This window comes from Fusarium falciforme, chromosome 9, assembly GCF_026873545.1.
Source record: "Fusarium falciforme chromosome 9, complete sequence".
NCBI classification, from domain to species: Eukaryota; Fungi; Ascomycota; class Sordariomycetes; order Hypocreales; family Nectriaceae; genus Fusarium; species Fusarium falciforme.
In genome coordinates, this window is record NC_070552.1 from 2,317,038 (window position 1) to 2,338,077 (window position 21,040).

Consider the following 21,040-nt stretch of genomic DNA (forward strand, 5'->3'; position numbering starts at 1 on the left):
GACCGCGATCCCCATGAAAGCTAATATGGCCGGCACCTGAACACTTAAGGGCACTAATATGGAAGATATATACGCATAGGATGGTCAGTTAGACTAGGTTTTATCGAGAGGAATCCGGAGAACAGGAACGGACCGGCCACAACCACATTCTGCAAACGGCACGAACGAAGCAAGAACGAGAACAGCTCGGGATATATACTTCAAAGAAAGCAGCGGAGAATCGGGCCCGCGAGGATTGCGCTGCGATTATGAGACTTCCCGGTACTTGCGGGAGTGAGTCGAAATGGCTAGACGATGAGATTCTTATATAAACGAAGACCAGCAACCAAGACCAGATCCAAGAAATTGACAAGTCCCTGGCCCAACTGGACGAACTCCCAGGACACCCTTGCAGACTCAACTACCATGTCTTCACCTAAATACTATATCCACTAGAGGATCCCTGTGTACTTCCCTCTACGCTGAGAACATGAATGGCATGGCGTGACGGAACCTGAGGCGAGGAGGACCCTGGCCGTTGATTGTTTTCTCTCTGTCTGCTGGACGATGTGAGGACCCTAGGGCACCCCAGTCATCGCTTCAAGAACCGTCAGACTGAGACCGTCGTCCCACCCGACCGGCTGGCTCAAGTTTAGATTCCATGCCTAGGCAAAGGCTCACCCTGACATCCAGCGACTCCCACGGGTGTCGTTCGGGAGGCCTTCTTTCAATATTCAAACGAGATGAGAAAAGCAAGGCTGGACGAGTTGCTGTGTGTGAGCGACCCAGCTGAGTTAAGCATGGGCAATCGTGCTCTACTAGAGTCGGTTGTGCGCTTCTTGAGTATTCTACTGCTATATTTTGCCCAAAAGAAAGAGCAATAACAGTACTCAAGTTATCGCGTCAAATAGAAAGCTCCATAGATGGCGGAAGAAACAAGGTTGGAGGAGCCGACGGTTGTTGTCTCCGGCATATAAACACAGAAGCGCAACAAGAGCACAGGCCCACCTGGAAGGAAGAGGAAGAGCCCTATATACTTTCCGCAGTTCTCAAGACTGCCACCTGAGATACAGGACATAGCCTGGCGCCATGCATTGGATTCAAACGCCCCCAATGCGCACGGAGTGGAAGTCCGACGTCTGGCAAGAGGCGAACCCGGAGTACGCATGGTGCAAGACACGCTATGGAACTCTAACACTGGGGCTGTTAGACGACTAGTCTATCCGGCGCAACTTTCTCTCCACAATATCACGAAAAAGGACGATTTCTACCAGTAAAACTTTGGTAGAAGTCAGGTCACAGGCTACAGTCATTGGCTTCTCAAAGTGGCATTTAATTTCATGGACGAGATAGAATTGAGAAAGCATGTCTTAATCGAATTGTGTATTGCGCTTTGCGTTCGTTCCCCCGACCTCGCTGGCCCAGGAGAATATGAAAGAGGTCTCTGAATGCCATCGACTCAGGGGTTCAATCCTTATCTCCCCAACCAGCCGCTCCCATAGTTATCGTGGACGAATCGTTTCTAGTATATGGTGTCGCTTTCCAAATGTCAGTCCTGGCTATCGTCAAGACAATCGGTTGTTTAGGTACTCACCTCTCGGAAGCTTCTTCCAACAAGGCCATCTACTTCTCCCAGAATTGAGCCCAAGACAGCCACTGAGCCACCTTAATACGAAGCTTCTGAGCCTCGCACGACTCGCAAACAAAGGTACGCTTATGCTCGTCCGCGTGAGGCTGCAGGGCCAGCGTCACACCGTCGTTGCAGGCGCCTCGTCCGTAGGTGCCGCAGCCGTCGCAGTCTGGAAGGAACTTCGCCGTCTCCTAGAGGCGAAATTGCACGTCGCAGTGGGCGCAGGTACGGTATTGAACTAGTGTCTGGCACATGGTTGCTGGGTTGCTTCTGTCGAGTGCTGTAGCGAGGGTATAGTAGTGGTAGTAACAGAAGTCGAGGCTGAAGAGTCCAGAAACGGGCTTAAGATATAGTAAGTGTTCTGAGATGAACAGAACGAGAATAAGTTTGAACTGACGGTATGAGAGGTATTTGTAGTTGAGAGCAAATTTGAATGAAAGCATTTGTTCACAGAACAAAGGGATGACAACAGACATTCACCAACAGCAAACGGGCCTTGGATGGTCAGCTGAACAGAGTGCAACGATGAACAACGTCAATTAAATAACAAACGGTGCTATATTAAAGAAAAAAACAAGATACAGAGTTTCTCAAAAGGACTGACTCACCAATGATGGCTCATCAGTCAGTTGCGCAGTTCCAAGGTAACCTGCGTGAAACCGTGATAGAGCGCTGGTTGGCGATGCAAAAGAAATGGTCAGAAACTCAAGGCAGACATGCCCTTCAAGCCTAAAGGCCTGAAGAGTTAACCTATGATCCCTCTAGGGATCTTTCAGACGACTTCTTCCTCTTACTTCTTGCTGGCAGCTTTCTTCTCCTTCTCGAGACAATTGCCGCAGACAGGGTGTGGGAGTTCAAAGCGTGCCCAGGGATCGTTATACTTGTGCGGGCACAGTACTGGCGCAATATCATGCTTTTGAGCGTAAGAGCAATTGTGAGTGACCTCGATGCACACCCAATCGAAATCCAGGCACTTCGGGCAGATCCTCTCGTATGCCTTTATGTCACACATCTTATGTCCTATTTCTTTCGGTTGATGGGTTGTAGTTGGTGTTGTTCTCGGTTGTAACTGAAGGCAAAGATGTGAGTGGGTGATGATGTACTGGTTGGTATTGGATGATGAGATTTGAACAGGAACAGAGATGGGGTTTTTTATATACTGGCCGATGATGGAGAGGCGTTCTGGGACCACTGCTGATGATGTCTATTGTTCATTTACGGGCTTTACTTGTTCTTTAACTGCTCGTTTGTATGCATGAATCTGCGCCTGAACAATCCGTTTTCTCTACAAACGAAGGGGTGCTACTCGGAGTTTCTCTTTGTTTTCGCCGAGACGGGCTCCCATGTTTAATACCAATGAACAGATCCATAGCATTATTATCGAGAGTAGACAAAGGTTTAAGAACAATGGTGACATTTTTTTCTTGTTCAAGAACATTGGTTGGATCTGTAAGAGAAACGGCACAACTAAACCAGCCATTTTGGGCCATGAGAAGGCTTCAACATGCTCCTATTGAGGCCACAACTCACGATAGCAGTCCTAGATTGGTAAGGGGAGTACAATTCAAAAGGCCTGGAGTCCTAAAGCATATCAATTTCAACGGTATGACGGGACCACCCGAGGGTTTGTTCTCATGACGGCCCGGTATCAACGTGACAAGCCCGCATTACACTTGACATCTCTGTGAAATGATGTCTCTTCACAAAGCCCCCTTACCTAGTATGACTCCCCCATTCCTGATCATGCCCGTGAGCCCCCACCAAACACTTGTCGTTGACGGCGGTACTTGTCAGCATGCAGCCGCGCCAGACGTTGACGACAATAGTAGTTGGTGCAATACCTGCCATACGGCCACTCAATAAGCTGAGCCATCCGCCGGTTCTCCCATTTCATGCCTCCTTTGCATGCCCCGTACGTCCGGGCCTCGGTGTTCCCTGCCTCCGAGCACATGTAGTAGGTCATTGTTATCTCGTGCTGTTGGTGGCAGGCGGGACATATGTCGTAGTATACGAACCCTTGACACATTTTTTCTCGGTATCAGTATTTGGTGATCTGTCTAAAGATTTTGGTGTGGTTATGTTAATTAAGGCACTGTAGTTGTCGTTGAAACTTCTATTTACGCCCGGACGGTCTACACGACTGGAACAAGGAGTATTTATACTCAATCCTACGCTGTGATTTAGCTCTTTCAATTTATTAACTCAATATTTCTAATGTTCTGAAGAGTAGCAGGTGATCGTTTAGTTACGTGGGCTGAGACTAAAGACTGGAGTGGGCAACGGTGAGTAAGGTATGCCTTTCATCTCTAACGACCAAAATACATGGACAGCACACTCTAGTGAAAGCAAACTCATGCCAGAGTACTAAAAGATCAGTAAACGTAAGTCAGAGCCTTTATCAATACGTAATGAGACCGAATCTGCAACCTTAAGAAACCTCACACAGCTTCAGGGTAGGCCGCAAACCACGACAGCATTCACTCTAACACACGAGTGATAGTGAATCACCTATGACATTCATCTAATCACGCTATAACTCTACTGGACACGTAAGTATATGCAGACTGCCTTCAAGCTCTGGCCTTGCTCTTGTCGGCACGATACAACCTCGTAAAAGCACCCGCTTCATCAGCCAACAACTCCATCGGAGCGCCAAACTCAACGAGAGCACCCTTATCCAGCACTGCAACCTTGTCAAAGTCGAGTAGTGTATCAAGGCGATGGGCGATCATGATGATGGTGCAGTCTGAAAACTCTGATCTGATGACCTCTTGAATCCTGGCGTCAGTCTGTGTATCAACGCTGGAAAAATCTGTTAGTGAAAAGGAGACTCGACTGTGGCTTCAAACAAATACTCACCTGCTTGTAGGTTCGTCTAGAATGAGTAGAGAGCTCTTCTTTAGCAAAGCGCGAGCAAGACAGAAGAGTTGTCGCTGTCCGTGTGAGAGAAAGTTCTCGTCCATCTTTTCATCAAGGGGCTCCTTGTCTTCGCCAACCTTGGCTTGAATGACAGACCAAATACCAACCCTTTCCAGAGCATTCTTGATCTCTCCATCAGAGTATTTGTTCAGAGGATCGGCGTTGAACCTGATGGTGTCACTGAAGAGAAACGGGTCTTGGGTCAAGCAGCTGAGTCGCTGGCGGATCAAAGACCTGGGAATGACAGAGATGTCCTCGCCGTCCAAAGCGATCTGACCGTTGACGATCTCGGCCATTCTGAGCAGAGCTTGCACAAACGAGCTCTTCCCACTGCCGCTTCGGCCGCACAACCCAAGCTTTTCTCCGTGGTTGACGCTGAACGTGAGCCCGCGAAGGACAGGCTCGGCGGTTTGTCTGTCCAGTCAGTATTAATACCATGGTTTAATCTCGTAGAACTTACTCATACTGGACATCTAAGTCCTTGACTTCCAGCCTCCCTGTACTTGGCCATGCTTCTCCTGGTTGCTTATCCTCTCCTGGCTTCTGCTCATTGGGCGCATCCGAAGAAAAGGCGCGAATGCGTGTGATGGCTCCTAACGAAGTCTCCAATATGGACCAGTACAAAATGATGCCTTTCATGTTGGCTCCAAGACGCATCATGTTGACAAGTGCGATACCAAGGAGAGAAGGGTTAATCTTTTCCCGCAGAGTAACAGCAAAGACGACGAGAATGACGGTCAAGAAAGCAACAACCATGTCCAGAACAAGTGTCAACCATCGCTGGATGCAGTTGAGGAGATAAGAAGGCTTCTGTGCATCATCAAGTCGAAGGAGTACTTTGTCAGTATACGGCTGAATCCAACCAAACGCTCTGATAGTCGCGAGACCATTGATTGACTCGAGGAAATGCGAAAACAAAGGAGCCTTGTGTTCAATCCTGGAAACAGGTGAGTACTAATAGCAATTGTCGGTAGATGGGATCATACTCCAAAAGTCTAAGTTGCTTCGAGGTTCGAACATAGAAGCGCTGAATCAAAACGAGGACGCCGATAACGAAGGGGATGGAGACGGCGAACCAGCCAACGGCGGCGATGGCGAGGCCGGCAGCTCCGAAGCATGAGGCGACCTCTACAAACCGTTAGCTGCTTCCAACTCGAGCCATAATTCTCTTACCGAAAAGGAAGATGGATAGAGAGAGGGGCAAGACCGTGTCAACAAGCCGCAGATCTTGACTGAATCTACTAGTCGTCAGTAAGTCCTGAGTTTCTATGGGCGAAGCTTATACCTGTTAATCAGCGACCCAGCCTCACTGTTATTGAGAAACGACATCGGTGCACTAAAAATAACATTAGGACAAGTTAACCAGGCCCGAGGAGGCACCTACCTCATGGCTGCATCCAAGAGCCGACGGTGAAGCGTCTTCCCGCTCGTGGGACCAACAACGAGAAGAAACAATCTGGGGATATTATCAACGATTTGATCCTTTCTTAAACTTCCAGAACTTACGCAATGGCCATAGTGATGAGTAGTCCTTCGAGAAGAGACAAGACACCATAGATGCTCAGCCAATATCCCACATCTGAACTATCGCGGCCTTTGCCATCACCCCACCAGGTGATCCAGACATCTGAGACGCTGCTGTTAGCAAGAGAAGCAGACTTAGAATACTGAACTCTTACATCTAAAAGAAGCAATGACACCTTGGGCGACAATCAGAAAGACCTGCATAGTGTTGTTGTGTCCTCGGATGGCCTTGAAGTAATACATAAAGACGCTCCTGTCACTCGGGGGCTCAGCTTCGTCTTTCTGCTGCTGAGGCTGGCTTTCGGATCTCTTGGGCTCGGAAGGACTGTCGCTGGATGAAGAGGGGTCACTGTCGCTTTCATCAAAGTGACTCGAAATGTCGAGACTCTCCACATATCTCCCTCCAGATCGTAGGTCAGAGAAAGTCCCTTGCTCGATCAGTCTGCCCCCTTTGTCGAGAGCAATGACAAAGTCTGACTCCGGTAATCGATGAACTAGATGTAATGAGTACCTCGTTCATCAATTCTACTGCTGGATACTCACCAGCATGGGTTGCTAGAATAATAGTAGTTCCATTCTTTCGAAGAAGTCCATCTCTTCCAAAGACTCGGCTGAAGACGGCCTGCTCTGTCACCTTGTCTAGTCCGCTGAAGACATCATCAAACATGGCCACGGGCTTTCTTGAGTAAACCGCTCGAGCGATTGCCTGGGACACGTCAACTTAAGTCCATTGTTAAGTTGGTGTCAACTCACCAGCCGCTGCTTCTGACCTCCACTGAGCTTGACTCCCTTATCCCCAACCATGGTGAGACCTCCATCAGGAAACCTGCCAAGATCGATTGAAAGATCACAGGCATTCACAACAGTGTCAAACCAAGTGCTGTCGAAACCCTTTGACTCGGCAATGATATTTGCTCGGATCGTTGCATTCATGACCCATGGGGACTGCTCACAGAAGGCGACTTCTGGTGAACTCAGAGACACTCGACCTTTTGAAGATGTTGTTTCACCCAGGATGGCTTTGAGGAAGCTTGATTTGCCTGATCCAACAGGACCAACCACCATGACAAGTGACCCATTCTCATATCGAGGAAAGGCCGTGTTAATGCTGTTGAGAACAGTCTTTTCGCCCCAGTTGAAGTTTCCATCACTAATTGAGATTCGTGAGCCATCCACTCCGACCTTGCCCAAAGTCTTGAGCTCAAACGCTTCGTGTTGTGTTTCAGTATTCTCCTGAGAGGATTTCGGCGAAGGGCCACTCTGATTGTCGTGAATCTGGCGGCGGTCCATCCTCTCCTCGAGAATCAAGAACTCCTGAATCCGCTTAAAGCATCCAAAAGCAGAAAACGAGTTTGGAATGTTGCCCAGAAGATGTGACAGCGGATCCATCATGACGCCCAAGATGGACAAGGCGGTGATTGCCTGAGCAGCTGAGAATGGCTCCCCGCCTCCAAGCTTGGCAGCAATGGCATATGCGCCAAAGGTGATGGCCTCTGTCAGACTTACGTTGCAGTTTGCTAATATCTTCAGGTGAGCATATGATCAACGAAGCGATGGGAGAAGCATACTTATACAGTTGGCGTAAACGCTTATCATGCGGTAACGTTTACCAACTTCAATCTCTTCGTCGCGTTTCTGTGCAATGAGACTATGGAAGCGTTCCGAGTATCCAAGCATCTTGACTGGCTTCATGGAGCTGAGCACCTCGGAGGTGAAGTTGATACGGTCCTGAGTTGCCTTTTGATAGACCATTTGGCGTGGGACCATCAGTTTGCCGATACTACCAGAAAGAATCAAGGAGACTTTTGTTTGTTAGCCAGGGTCATGGTCTTCTGTATAGTTGGACATACTGATTGCTGTAATGATGGGTGCCACGCAAACTGCCCCCAGCTGAGCTGCAAGCATCCACATTGCGATGCCGACTGTGATGGTGTTTGCCCAAGTCTCTACCAGCAGCATGTGAAGCTTTTCCGTAAGCGTCTCAACATCATTACCCATGAGGGTGACGGCCGACGACTCATTGAGGTCATCCGTGGGCAGCTTCATCATCTTGCTGTAGATCAGTGTGATCAAACCACCCCGTACCATGGCACCAGCCCGGAAGGTCAAGTGCTCATACCATGCCGTGATGATCTAACATAATCAGTTACTGTCTAGATATGTGGTCTCAGATATTACTTACAGCTGATCCGATAAAGACCAAAGCAAAGACGCCAATCAAGCCATAACCGAGATTCATAGTAGCTTCGGATGCTGGCATGGTGAGAAAACGCAGGGCATGGCTAACGAGAAAAGGCTGTGAGATGCTGAGAGCAATCATGGCAAGCCGGGGCGGCGTGATGCTGAGAAGCTCCCATTTCAGAACCCTGATGGTGGTGAAGAACAAGGAAGGCTTCTTGCTTTTCTGGGTGGCTAAAATATGTTAATCTATGATTACATAGTCTTCATGATAACTTACCTTTCTGCCAAGCCTTGCCAAATCGAAGAGCAAGTTTCTCAGATGAAAGCTTCTCGTAGATCGTAGGCAAGTCATTGTTGGTCAACACAGTAGCCCAGCCCGAAAAGAGGAGCGAGTTCAGCCAGACAAAGAAGCCGCGGCTGAAGGGACCGCTTGTGCTCTCTTTCGAAGGGACATGATCCGCAGTGATCAGAATCTTGCGCTTCTCTATGGTCTCAAGAACCAAAAGAGCGAGCTTAAAGACAGTAGAGGTCGACAAGGTCGCAGCGTAGGAAAGGTTGAGTAGCATGAGCCACTCGGTCCGAAGTCGGGCGGCATCGAAAAGCAGCGAGACGAACAGATAAGCTGTAAGCAGAAAAGATGGACGAATGGACTTGACGTGCTCAATGTGAGCCAAGAGAACAATGGCAAAGGCCGCCAAGAGGTTCAGAACAGCTGCGGCAAGCGAGAAGCGGGTGTTGAGATGCTTGGTAGTGGGCACTAGCGCTACGAGAACCACCTGCAAAGCTGCATAGACGACAGAAGTAACCTAGACGATATTAGACATGCAGCGTGAAAGTCTTGGCAGGTTCATACAAGTTTGGGCGTATAAGTCGCGTGACGCTTTGCCCTGTCTGGGGATCTAAGGAGATAGGCAGCTCGAGGACCAGCGAGGAGAAGAAACAGAGCAGAGGGTACAATGCTCATGATACTCTCTTGAAAAGAGACTGTAACCGGATCAGAAGACGCAAACTATCGAGAAGAGCTCTTCTTACGGGTAAAGTCAAAGCCGCCGCGACAGCCCTTAGTCCATACACTAGGCCCGAGGAAGCCATCTTGACAGGCCGTGGAGTTGTAAGACTCCATCGCGAGACGAGCGCGACACTGCTGAAAATAGAGTTCAACTAGACAAGATCAGATGCTGTATAAAATACCGGTCAAAGAATAGAAAAAGGGTCGAAAGATTGGGAATTCGAAGTGGAAGATTGAACCCAATGGGACGGGACGGGGACTGCATTTGCAGGGCAGGGATCTTTAAAGATCTGCCTGTCGACATGCATCCATCAGCTAATCAGCTGCAATAGAGTGACGAGTCCTTCTGCGTAACGCGTAAAAAGTTCCCTCCTAAAGATAATGCGCATGTTTATCCTTGGTCGGTTTGCGAGAAGAAGCGACAAAAGTTCCTCTTAAACCCATTTCTGGAAGGTGGGTGATAAGCGAAGGCAGCCCATATTCTTTGCTAAAAACCACGAGCAATTGTCTAACAGACGTCTATTTGGGTATCCGAGTTGAAAGTATAAATAAAATGTCTTCCTTGCCGATGCGCCTGATACTCTATATCGAAAGTAATTAATTGGTGAGTCGCACTTCTCTCGGCTCGAGTTCTATTGAAGCCGCAGAGGAGCGTCTGGCATGTAGTCTTCCGCATCATCTTCATCAATATCTCCCGGGTCTTCTCGTGAATGCTTCCTAGGCGGCTTAACAAATAACAGGGCAACCCAAGCAAGCGTACAGAGAAAGCCAATGTAATACCACGGCAGACCCATCCAGAATCCCTTTCGCTTCAGACCTTGGTCGAAACACCAGGCCAGAACCGGACCTGCAATAAAAGACCCTATCACCTCGATCATACCTATCAAAGCATATAATCGAGAAGTAAATTCCGGTGGAACGTAGTGCGTGACGGTTGCGCGTGCGAGAGGACTATCCGCGGCACCGAATGTCCCAAGGAAGAGACCGAACAGGAACAAGACAATATTGTGGCTCATGCCTTGGAAGAAAGCTGCGAAAGCCAGGATACCGGTTGACACACGCGTCAGAAACAGGTCCTTGCCGAAAGGTGTCATTCGAAAGCGAGGCGACACAAGAATGTCGGCAACCTTGGGTAGGCCGCCAAGGATAATGAGGTTGAGGATTCCCAGGGGAGATAGCAGAATGCTAACCTCGGCCAGCTTCCATCCGAAGTGCTTGCTGATGTACTGACCCATGATCGTCATGTAAGCCGCGAACCTAGCATTCTGGATAAAGAAGGTGACGAGGATCATGACGACGCTGAGGTTCTTGAGCATATTCAAAGAGCGGATGAGTTCGTTGAGTCCGTGAGTCATGTGCTCCTTGAAAGTAGTCGGCGTGGCTCTTTCGGCCTGAGCTTTCTGGTTCTTGAGGTTGACGGTCAGAGTCTCTGGGAGAAGGACGAGAGTGACTAGGACGACAGGCACCGTGGTCATGACGAGATAGATGGGAACCCATGGACCGTATTTTTGCATGAGAAGGCCTGAAATAACAGGTCCAGTGATTCCACCAGCAGTTGAACCAAACGTCAGCCAAAGGAAGTGCTTCGCTCTGTTGTTCTAATCAGCACAGCTATTGAGTTGAGTCCAGAGTATGTATTACTTACTTGTCCTGCTCAGTGCTCACATCGGCTGCAACCGCATAGAGAGTATTCAGCATGACGGGGATGCCACCTCCGAAAATCTGAAACACGCATCCCCAGAGGAGGATATACGGATTCTCACGCAGCGCATCCTGGCTCGACTTGAGAGCCGTGGGGCCAAAGAGGAAGCTCACTGCGACGCCAGAGTATGAAAGGAGCAGCGTTGGTTTCCGGCCAATCTTGTCAGACATCATTCCATAGGGAAAGGCAACCATGAGGCCTAGGTTGTAGTTAGATGCCGAAGCCGCAGACTTTTGTTGAGGGGACACTTACCGACGATGGACGATAAAAGGCTGTTCCAGCCATAAAAGTACCCCAGCCTAGCCTGCACCTCATCAACCTTGCACTTCATCTCATCAATGATCTCCGAAGACGTGTCCTGGTAATGAACATGGCATATCATATCCTCCAGAATACGCGCAAAGGGTAAAAACAAGAGCATGCCGCTCAGGACGACGGAGAACTTGATGAGGGCGACTAGTATGACGATGCGCCGCGGCGAATGGATGCCCCATCGCGAGAACCGATAGTTAGGGGTCGGCTCCGTGTGGGAATGGAGGCTGCTGACATCGCTAGCGGCATCGTCATGAAGCCCGGGCGACTCTAGATCCAGCAGAGGCACATCTGGGGCATATTCGGGCTCAGGTTCCAGCTCGACGGCTGGTGTTTGATATGGTGGCATCCTGGGAGACCGGGGCGAGACAAGGGAGTGACGTTTTCGTTAAGGAGCGGCTTAGTCCATGGATTTGAGGGGCGACGCCCTGAAAAAGTTTTGTGCGGTGCACAGAGAAGAAGAGAAGTAACAGGATGAAATAGATTGAAGATGACGGACAAGAAAGAAAGGGAGGGAGAAAAAAAGAGATGGGAGGCTGAGTCGTGTATCGAGACATTGAGAAGCTAAGCTCGCGCCTCAAAATGGTTACTAAGCCCCCAAGCTTTGAAGTTGATTTGAACGATTAGCGTGTCCGGATTTAGCCCCCAGGGTGACAGTTCAGAGGCTTAGCCCTGGAAGCCAGGTAGAAGAACGCGTCAGGATCCCTGAGATGACCCTTGCTTTCCGCGCATAGGGCTTGCCCAGACTTCCAATGTAACAGTAGACGCCACAGAGACACGCAAGCTGAGGGCCTCGTGAGACGGCATCATGTTTGATGGGCGTGCGTAACCTCACATGAGCTGAAGATGTAATAAGTCGCTGATCTTGTCAGTACTGCAGCTCAAAGACGAGAATTTCCATCAATGGCAAAGATACCAAGTCAGTCGCCGATGCAATGCCAAGGCGCAAAGCCCAAGCAACAGAACAATACTGTCTGCCGTGGCTTGGCTGCCTTCCTTGTGCTACCCCAGACCCTGGCCAGTTTGTCAACGAGCAATATCCCGGGTGCCGCGTATCCTTGCTTGATAGATCTAAATAGCCATTCATCTATAATGCATGGACCTTGATGAAAGGATTACAGTGCATATCATCAATCAATCTTGATCCACAAGCAACCTTCTTCCCGCGTCTCGGCCGTCACCACCCGATCTACCCCACCCCCGCACGCCGTTCCGTCCGTCCATCTTCGGTCCCAACCCTGTACCTTCTTCCATCCCTAGTTGCGACAACCCATTGAGCTACAAGAACTTGTACAAACGTCTTCTAGTTTTCGTCTGTGAGACCTCTTACACAGCAGCCATGTCTTCAACTCCTCTCCGCATCGGCTTCGTGCCAGAGCACTTCTCGACTCCCCTCTATTTTGCTCAGAAGCACTTTGGTCTCGATGCCACTCTGATTCCCTTTCCTTCCGGCACTGGCCACATGGTCACTGCCATCCGCGCCGGAGAGATTGATGTGGCTATTGGCTTGACTGAGGGCTGGATTGCCGGTCTTGGCAAGGAGGGAGTTGAGGGTGATGGCGGATACCGTCTGGTTGGCACCTATGTTGAAACTCCCCTCTGTAAGTCACTTCGACATTGCATCTCCAGCCAAGACTATGAGAGCAACCACTCACTCCCCTAGGCTGGGCCATCTCTACCGGAGCAAAGCGCCCCGAGATCACATCCGTCGGCTCTCTCAGCGGCCGCAAGATCGGTGTCTCCCGCATCGGTTCCGGCAGTTACGTGATGGGCTTCGTCCTAGCCGACCAACAAGGCTGGCTCACCCCCGGCGCAGCAGAGAAGCCCTTCTCCGAGACGGTGGTGCTCAACAACTTCGAGAACCTCCGCAACGCCGTCAACAGCGGCGAGGCCGACTTCTTCATGTGGGAGCACTTCACCTCCAAGAAGTTCTACGACTCGGGAGAGATCCGTCGCGTCGGCGAGATCTATACCCCCTGGAGCAGCTGGAAGATTGTCGCCTCCACAAAGCTGACCCAGGGCGGCCTGGATGCCCGCGTGAGCGACCTCTTTGGGAAGCTGGACCAGGGCATTGCCCACTTCAACGCCAACCAGGAGGAAGCCGTCGCCTACATCTCAAGCAGCCTGGGTTACACCGAGCCTGATGCTCGCGAGTGGCTCAAGACGGTCAAGTTCCCGACAAAGACCGAAGGTGTGGCGGATGAGGTGGTCCAGAACTGCGTTTCCATCTTGAGAAAGGCCGGAGTTCTCGCCCAGGGCAAGGGCATGGAACCTGAAACCATGGTTTTCAAGTCATGAGTCGTGTAGTCACGGAAATGTAAGAAAGCATGTTAAGAATGCATAAGAATCGATTTCAAAAGCCTGGGGTCTAACAAATCTTGTCCGTCCGTTCCGTCTCTGCCACTTTATCGCTTAGCCTCACAGTTACTGCCACCTGATCCTTTTCTAGGCCTTTGCTCATAACCATGTTTATGAGGTTCTCGCTTGGTTTGTAACCTTTTCTAAAAGCTTTTTGCAAAAGTGCCTCAGTTGGTTGCAGCCTGGTCTGTCCCCATCGACTCGAATGCTGACTTCGACTTGACGGAGGAGGGTGAGCAGAGTATCGACACATCCTGCATACGAACTGGGGCTTGTAAACCAGGGGAGATGTTGCCTTAGCTCCTCCAGAAGAAGGTCGGCGGGAATATCCTTGCATTCGTCGCATGGCCACATGTCCAACAGCATGGCGGAACGTTCAGTGTCCATAAGGTCAAGTTCGCCACGGTTAAGATCTGTAAGTGCGTTTGGAAAGTCCTGGGGAGTAGGTCGGTGATAGAGGATGCGAAGAGCTTCGAAAATTCTTTCGATGTAACTGCGGCGCATGGTTAAGACTTCTTCGCCTATTCATGCACCTTTTGTTAGCTTAATAGTAGGGATGCTCAGGTATGTGTTGGCTACTCACCCATTAGGTCAAGTCTCTGCACAAAATCCCATTCTCGGTCGCTCAAGTCACCCCGTAGTTTTTCAGGGACATGTGTCTCCGCAGAGCCACAGAAGAGGCTCACCAGATCACGACATTGTTTTGTAGCGTTTGGAATCTCCCATCTTTGTGCCACAATCGCCAGCAGTGGCCACTCATGCACTCGATTCAAGGAACCAGCCGCCTGGATTATGTCGTCGATTATGGCCTGTATCGTGTTTCTCGGGAGGAACGATCTTGTCCCAGCGATCTCTGTTGTGATCTCCTAGACCGATGCTTCTCTGACAAAAGTAAAGACCGGACTGCCAAGCCAGATGTGCAACTCCGTCATGTAGAACAACACTCGAGGGTTGATGGCTCTTCGCGCATGATCGAATATATCATTTTCACCGCTGAGCATACTGCGGATTAAGGAAAAGGCCAACTGTTCATCTTGGCCGTAAGGGTTCATGCCATCCAGACGAATGTTCCCCCCCAAGTCTACGTCCAAGATCTCCGGTCCTCTTGGGCATGCCTTTCGCAGACGGGCCATCGGGAATATGTAAGTGAGGGGATAATCATGAAGGTCGCTCGTAAAGGACAGAGAAATCTCGTCTGAATCATTTGATTCTGGATGCGCCATTCTTGCGGAAGTGTTGAAAAGTGATGCCTATCCGTGCTGGTCTGGTCAGAGGGTACCGAGATGACTGAATAAAGCAGACAACTGTTATGGAGTCGATATTGATCTTGGTAATAGTTGATGAAGCTCGTGGTATCGTTTGTTGAAAGAGAAATCTACCAACAGATGATGAATAGAGAAAGGCTGTGTTTGGGGACGTAGGTAGGCATCTGCTGTTGGTAGATAACGTCCATCCATTGGAAGACACTTGCGTGATGGGCTTAGGTTGGAAACACCAGCCGTCGACATGAGTAAGTAGGTACCTACCCCATCCAACGGGAAATATGATAAATACCTCTGGTTACCTGGGAAGGTATTATGGAGGTGAGACGTTGCGTTACTCTACTCCTTCCCGTGAAGTTACATGAGACCGTGCTTGGCCAGATGATGGGATTCGTACAACCTGAAGATTTCAAGATTTTGGTGATGCATTGACTCGCACTAGATAAGGCCTGCACTTACTCGACATGTGAAGGGGGATATCCATCCTCAGGATGAGGTGATGGGCGGCCATGGCGACTTTCTCGTGATTCATCATGGGGGTTAGATCTTAATTGGTACACCAACTCGGATATTTGGCATCCGCCCTAGAAGAGCTATACCAGCCGAATTTAGTCTCATCAGTAACTCACTCTGTTGGTTTGTTGGCAGTTTGGATCCACTGTCATTTCAACAGCCGCCTTCTTCTTGTACCATAACCCAAGGCAAATTGGAGCTTTTAGATGGCCTTTCTCTAGTATTCTCTTTAGTCTCATGGTGGGATGTAAGCCATGAATGAGCGTGAAATAACTCTCCTCGGGTAGCCAAATTGGTGTCTGAAAATATTTATCTTCTCTCTTGATCATGAATCGAATTGAGCGTGGCACGTTATCGAAGTTCATGCAGAGTTCAAGCATTGTGGACTCGATCGTACCTCTCCACAGCGGCTGTCAAGATAAGCTAGGAAAAATATCCATTGGTACAGCATGAATAATGTCCCACATTGAACGAATTACCTCGTGTGAAGCTGTCTCTAATTCAGGTCCCCGGTACCGGATCAAACCCTGTGTTATCGCAAGCGACTCATGTGCAGACTTACCAGATCGGGTTCGGCGGGGGGGGCGCGGCACGGGAAGGGATGGAAGGTCTTTAATCATCTCCCCGCCTCGAGTGGTTGCGTGCTCACGACCCTGACATTTCACCAGCTTCTGTCCCACGGCAAGATCTTTTGATCCTTTCACTCTTCCCAGTGTCGAGTCGAGCTTCAAACCTCGGTGCTCCCTGTCGACGACGCGCCGAGCCGATATCGCCAACCAAACGTCATCGCTTATCGCGATCCCGGCCGAGATTACGCACAAACGGTCTGGGGTAATCTAGACGCCGTCGCGACAAGACATTCAGAATGTCGCGGCCTGAGTCGACGCGATTAGGGGAGGGCACATACGCACGCGAACGGCAGCACGTACACGACGAGACAGATGATGTGGCAGTTCCAACGAGCCCCCTACTCGAACCGAGGCCAACGTCCCCGACCAGCTATGGATTGAGGGCAAAGCTAGGGTTGGGCGGAGTTGCTCGGAGGACGGTGGGCTTCGCGCTGTTGATGCTGACGGTGTTTCTCTGGACGCTATACAACTTTATCGCCAGTGTACGCGACCTGTTGACTTCCTCCGACATCCGGTGCTAATCGCTGTGGTAGTACATCTTTGCCGACCAAACCTACAACAAGCCGTTCTTTGTCGTATACGTTAATACCTCGATATTTGCCATCTCGTTGGCACCCAAATTTCTTCGATACCTGAGGAGGACTGGTTTCCGTGGATTGCGACACGATGCGACTCAGCTATGGGCGGACTACAAGCAGGGTACGACTCGGACAAAGACGCTGCGCGAGGACGAAGACGAGGGAGCTGGCGAACGTTTGATATCGGAGGGCTATGGCAGCGCAGAGAACACAAAGACGGACGAGAAGCTGGGACTTCATGAAACCGCGGTTCTGAGCTTTGAGTTCTGCATGCTCTGGTTCCTCGCCAACTACTTCTCCTCGGCCTGCCTGGAGTACACGAGCGTTGCCAGCGTCACGATTTTGACATCGACAAGTAGCGTGTGGACGCTCATCTTCTGCTCTTTCTTCGGAATCGAGCGCTTCTCGACACCGAAGCTTCTCGGTGTGGGAGCATCGCTCGCCGGTGTCATACTCATTTCTACTGTGGACATGTCTGGCACGAGTGACGAGGACCGGGGATCGTTCCCGCACAAGACGACGGCACAGATTGCTATTGGTGACTCGATGGCGTTTCTGAGTGCGGTTATCTACGGCATATATGTGACGGTGATGAAGAGGAGGGTTCCCGATGAGGACAGGGTGGACATGCAGCTGTTCTTTGGATTGGTTGGTGTGTTCAACTTGATACTCTTGTGGCCTCTTTTCTTCATGCTGCACTGGACGGGCTTGGAAACAGTAGGTCACATTCCATGCCTGCTGTCATATCTCACTAACTTGGCAACAGTTTGAACTTCCACCAGATGCCACAATCTGGGGTATTATTATTGTGAGTGCTCACTTGACTCTTCTATTTCATGTCATCCTGTTAACTTGTCCTACCCAGTTCAATGCCGTGTCATCCTTCATCAGCGACATCTCGTGGGCACTGGCACTGCTCATGACCACACCTTTGGTGGTGACTGTGGGCCTGTCACTCACGATCCCGCTGTCTTTGATCGGCGAGATGCTGCAGTACAGCCGATACTCAAGCTTCACGTATTGGGTAGGAGCAACGGTCGTGTTTGTTTCTTTTATTGTGGTGAGCCGCGAGAGTGATGATGCAGAGGACAACAAGAAGAACGACGACCTGGAGAGGGCAGCGAGTGATGTGATGTAGGGCGTATGGAAGAGAGAGCACTTGGATGACTTTTATGACTTTACACTGTTAGGATTCTCAACACAGCAAGATACCGAGGCATGGGATATCAGGAGTTTTGATTAGATGGCTATAAGTGGTGGAAAAGAGCGCGCGACCTCAGGGTCCCATTCAACATGCACGATCCAGACAACTCACCAACCAAGTGTTGATCGCACCAGGCCCGGGCGTTCTGGACCCTTGAAGTTATTCATAGCCTCAACCTCGGTCACATGGATCCTGCGATAATCTTGCCGAGATTTCGATCTCGGCGGGGACCGAGCGGGACCCTGGGCGGGAGATGTGCAACAGGGGTCACACGATAGTTGCCTCCGGGAAGCTTTCGCTACTACACGTGTAGATACAGCATATAAGTTGTATGTATTATGTAGGTTGGCTTCAGGCAAGGCAATTTTACGAGTACTGCATGAAGAGGTGTCATGAGCATGTGGACTGGAATTCACTGAGTCAGTGTTTGTCAGCACAGCCTCTAGTCAAAGAATCTAGACTGGAGAACCCAAGACGTGACTTCAGCCTTGTTTTGTAATTTACAGAAATGTATTTTGACAAATGTAAGGGACCGGGTCTCGAACTCGAAACCTATCTGCCTTTCTTATGCCTCCATGCCGCGCACACCAACAGAGCGATCCGCTGAGCGGGTCACGCACTTGGGGGACGGCGGGGCTGAAAGTGCGCCGGTCGTCGATGGGACACCAAAACCTCGATCTCGATGAAGCATTCCGGGCGGGCCTCTCTGTTACACGCCGGGGTCATGGGTCGTAGGGTCCTTTCCTGGTCCCTGAAGTGGTGGCGGGAATGAGATCTATGGGATGGATGAAGTGAAGATAAGATGGTGAATCAAAATTGGCAAAAAAGTTGCGGCAGCGAATCACACTCAAGTTGGGAAGGGGGTGACATATTCCTCCATGTTGGGAAGGGAAGGACCAGGCCTCCATCGTACCTTCACTGACTGCCTACGCATTTCAACGTTGAAAAAACAACGTCAAGGCCTTAAGCACCGCTAACCCCGAACCTTTCTTCTTCCGACATCATCCATCATCTCGATCTTTTTCTCTCAACCTCAACCTCGATCTCGATCTATCTCGTCCCTACGTTCTACTTCCTCAGATCGCCTTGCTCTCTCACATATAGTTCTCGCTCACTTCCTACCTATCATCTCTCAGAACCGCCCGTCAGCACTGCCTGCATAGTCTATTTCAACTGCGGTGCAACAACCATCCATCTCCTGTGGCTAGGCGGCTCAAGCTAGCCGAACGCCTTCATACGGCAAACATGACGTCGACTCATGATGTTCCCAACGATTCTCAGCCTCACCACAATCATGATCGTCTGTTGGCCGAGTCCATCGTTGCTGCCACCAGGGGCATCCACGCCAAGCTTAACAAGCTCATCATCGCTCGCTTGCCGCTCGCGCTTCCTCCCCGTGCTCAAGATCCTGCCCTCTATATCTCGGGACTCCTCCACATCACCCCCATCTATATGACCTTTGAGGCGCTATGGCGCGATATCCTGGACTCCCCGGTCAATGACGTTGACAAAAAGGAAACCAACCCTCATGACCCTGACACTGGTCTTCCCGAGGCTACTTCCCCTGCCTCTGATGTACACAGGCTCTCGGGTTGCAACAGAGTGCAGTCTCTTCTCCAGCATGTTTTCCTTCCTGGCCTGATGCGGTCTGATCGTCTCAAGGCAGATATCGCACATACAACAGGATGGTCAGACAGTCTCGTGGAAGATCAACTACGGTTTGTTGAACAGAGTGGACGTTTGGGAGATTTCATTCAGCACATCAAGAGATCAGTCCAACACCGGCCCCATGTTCTCCTGGCCTACTCATATATCCTGTTTATGGCGCTCTTTGCTGGAGGTCGCTTCATTAGAGCTACCTTGGAGTCGGCAGGGGATGACTTTTGGAACCATCTACCTTCCCCTATCAAACCGACCTCTCTCCCTTGTCAGAAGAGCACGAGGCCAACTAAGCGAGCCAGCGGCCTATCTGACGAACAACTTCCCGACCATGACCATTATTGTCATGCTACACATACGATGCCCCTGAGGTTCTTCCATTTTCAGACACCCGAGGATGGCGAGGACCTAAAGCGCGAGTTTAAGCAACGTCTTTTGGATGCAGAGAAGATGTTGACGACCCGCGAGAAACAAGATATTGTCCAAGAGTCAGTCTGCATTTTTGAGAATATGACTCTCCTGATCCATCAACTTGACTCGGTTTGCGGCGACCCTGAACGGAAGGACAGCAGCAGCACAACATCTTCTCTCTTTGAGCTTGTCGACCAGTTCCATCCTTTCCGCTCTCGCATCAGGGACAGTGTGTCCATCACCAAGGAACGAAGCGCACGAACCTCGACGTTGTCATCGGATGGTGTTAGACAAGTATGGAAAAGCTGGGTAAACACCTCGGCTTCTTCCCCCCCTCAAGGCGAATTTGTCGCACCAACTGGGCACCCTGATGTTTCTAGGGCCGACAGTGGCGCTGCATCTTGTCCGGCCTCCAAGTCTATGAGATTTGAGAAGGCCCTCCCCAAGCCAACACGAACCCCCAGCGATCTAGCCAAGACCAAGCATGGCCTCCAAGAGTGCCTTAAGCTCGCGTCCCAGAGGCTTCAAAGCATGCATGTAATCAATTGGCTAATGCTGGCGGCCTTTTGTGCTCTTACATATGGAGCTCTCTTCTCTGCTAGACGAGGCGAGGACATGGCTCTGGACGCCTGATGCCTGACATTGATGTTGGCGACCTCGTTCTGTCCGGCATTTTTTTTTCTTTCTTTGTTTTCCTTTCTAAGTAATGAAGCACCCAGGATACCCATTTTGGGAGGAACACGCATGTCTACACAGGAGTTTGGCGGGTTTTCTTTGCCTTTGAGCACGCGCATACGATTGTACTCGATACCCATGGATACATGAACAAACCATACAATAGAAACAATTATGACCCTAGAGACAGCCAATACAGTACATACGGATGTTTGATCCCCAGACATTTCACGTTGATCAACAAGTGGGCTTCGCTGGAAATATCGTGTTATTCTAGATGTTGTGTTACATCTAGGAACTAACTCAAGTAACTAACACCTTCTCATGCTAATGGGTCCGTGTCTACTCCATTTCCGAGTCCGTCAAATCCAGGACTCTACCAAGAAGTATCTACCTATACTTGAAACGCCTTACAATGTGGTTGGGGTATCATAACAAGGTAAAAAAAAAAAAAAGGAAACAATGCCTGAAAGAGACTTGTCAAGAACACTCGCT

At 50.1% G+C, this 21,040-nt stretch overlaps 5 protein-coding genes and 1 pseudogene across 6 annotated transcripts, besides 1 other annotated feature; 3 read left to right on the top strand and 3 right to left on the bottom strand.

Moving 5' to 3' along the window:
• Positions 1-4,179: 4,179 nt before the first annotated feature.
• Positions 4,180-9,392, bottom strand: NCS54_01158400 (annotated as a pseudogene). Its single transcript has 17 exons — positions 9,266-9,392; positions 9,087-9,217; positions 8,511-9,039; positions 8,235-8,464; positions 7,903-8,185; positions 7,621-7,854; positions 6,806-7,569; positions 6,596-6,758; positions 6,208-6,546; positions 6,035-6,155; positions 5,913-5,984; positions 5,814-5,864; positions 5,702-5,766; positions 5,515-5,656; positions 4,989-5,465; positions 4,469-4,942; positions 4,180-4,411 (listed from the first exon to the last, which is right to left on the bottom strand).
• Positions 4,180-9,392: a sequence feature.
• Positions 9,393-9,874: 482 nt separating this feature from the next.
• NCS54_01158500 (MFS domain-containing protein) lies at positions 9,875-11,605 on the bottom strand (the record flags this gene model as incomplete). The annotated part of the gene is made up of 3 exons (XM_053156857.1): positions 9,875-10,832; positions 10,888-11,143; positions 11,197-11,605. 3 exons carry the CDS (start codon positions 11,603-11,605, stop codon positions 9,875-9,877), a joined length of 1,623 nt encoding a protein of 540 aa, XP_053012832.1.
• Positions 11,606-12,595: 990 nt separating this feature from the next.
• On the top strand, positions 12,596-13,554 carry NCS54_01158600 (Hypothetical protein; the record flags this gene model as incomplete). The annotated part of the gene is made up of 2 exons (XM_053156858.1): positions 12,596-12,857; positions 12,920-13,554. 2 exons carry the CDS (start codon positions 12,596-12,598, stop codon positions 13,552-13,554), a joined length of 897 nt encoding a protein of 298 aa, XP_053012833.1.
• Positions 13,555-13,725: 171 nt separating this feature from the next.
• NCS54_01158700 (Hypothetical protein) lies at positions 13,726-14,118 on the bottom strand (the record flags this gene model as incomplete). Its single annotated transcript, XM_053156859.1, has 1 exon — positions 13,726-14,118. The coding sequence occupies one exon, from the start codon at positions 14,116-14,118 to the stop codon at positions 13,726-13,728; it is 393 nt and encodes a 130-aa protein (XP_053012834.1).
• Positions 14,119-16,254: 2,136 nt separating this feature from the next.
• On the top strand, positions 16,255-17,734 carry NCS54_01158800 (EamA domain-containing protein; the record flags this gene model as incomplete). The annotated part of the gene is made up of 4 exons (XM_053156860.1): positions 16,255-16,500; positions 16,552-17,313; positions 17,363-17,404; positions 17,462-17,734. 4 exons carry the CDS (start codon positions 16,255-16,257, stop codon positions 17,732-17,734), a joined length of 1,323 nt encoding a protein of 440 aa, XP_053012835.1.
• A 1,311-nt stretch (positions 17,735-19,045) lies between these two features.
• On the top strand, positions 19,046-20,503 carry NCS54_01158900 (Hypothetical protein; the record flags this gene model as incomplete). The annotated part of the gene is made up of 1 exon (XM_053156861.1): positions 19,046-20,503. The coding sequence occupies one exon, from the start codon at positions 19,046-19,048 to the stop codon at positions 20,501-20,503; it is 1,458 nt and encodes a 485-aa protein (XP_053012836.1).
• Positions 20,504-21,040: the final 537 nt, after the last annotated feature.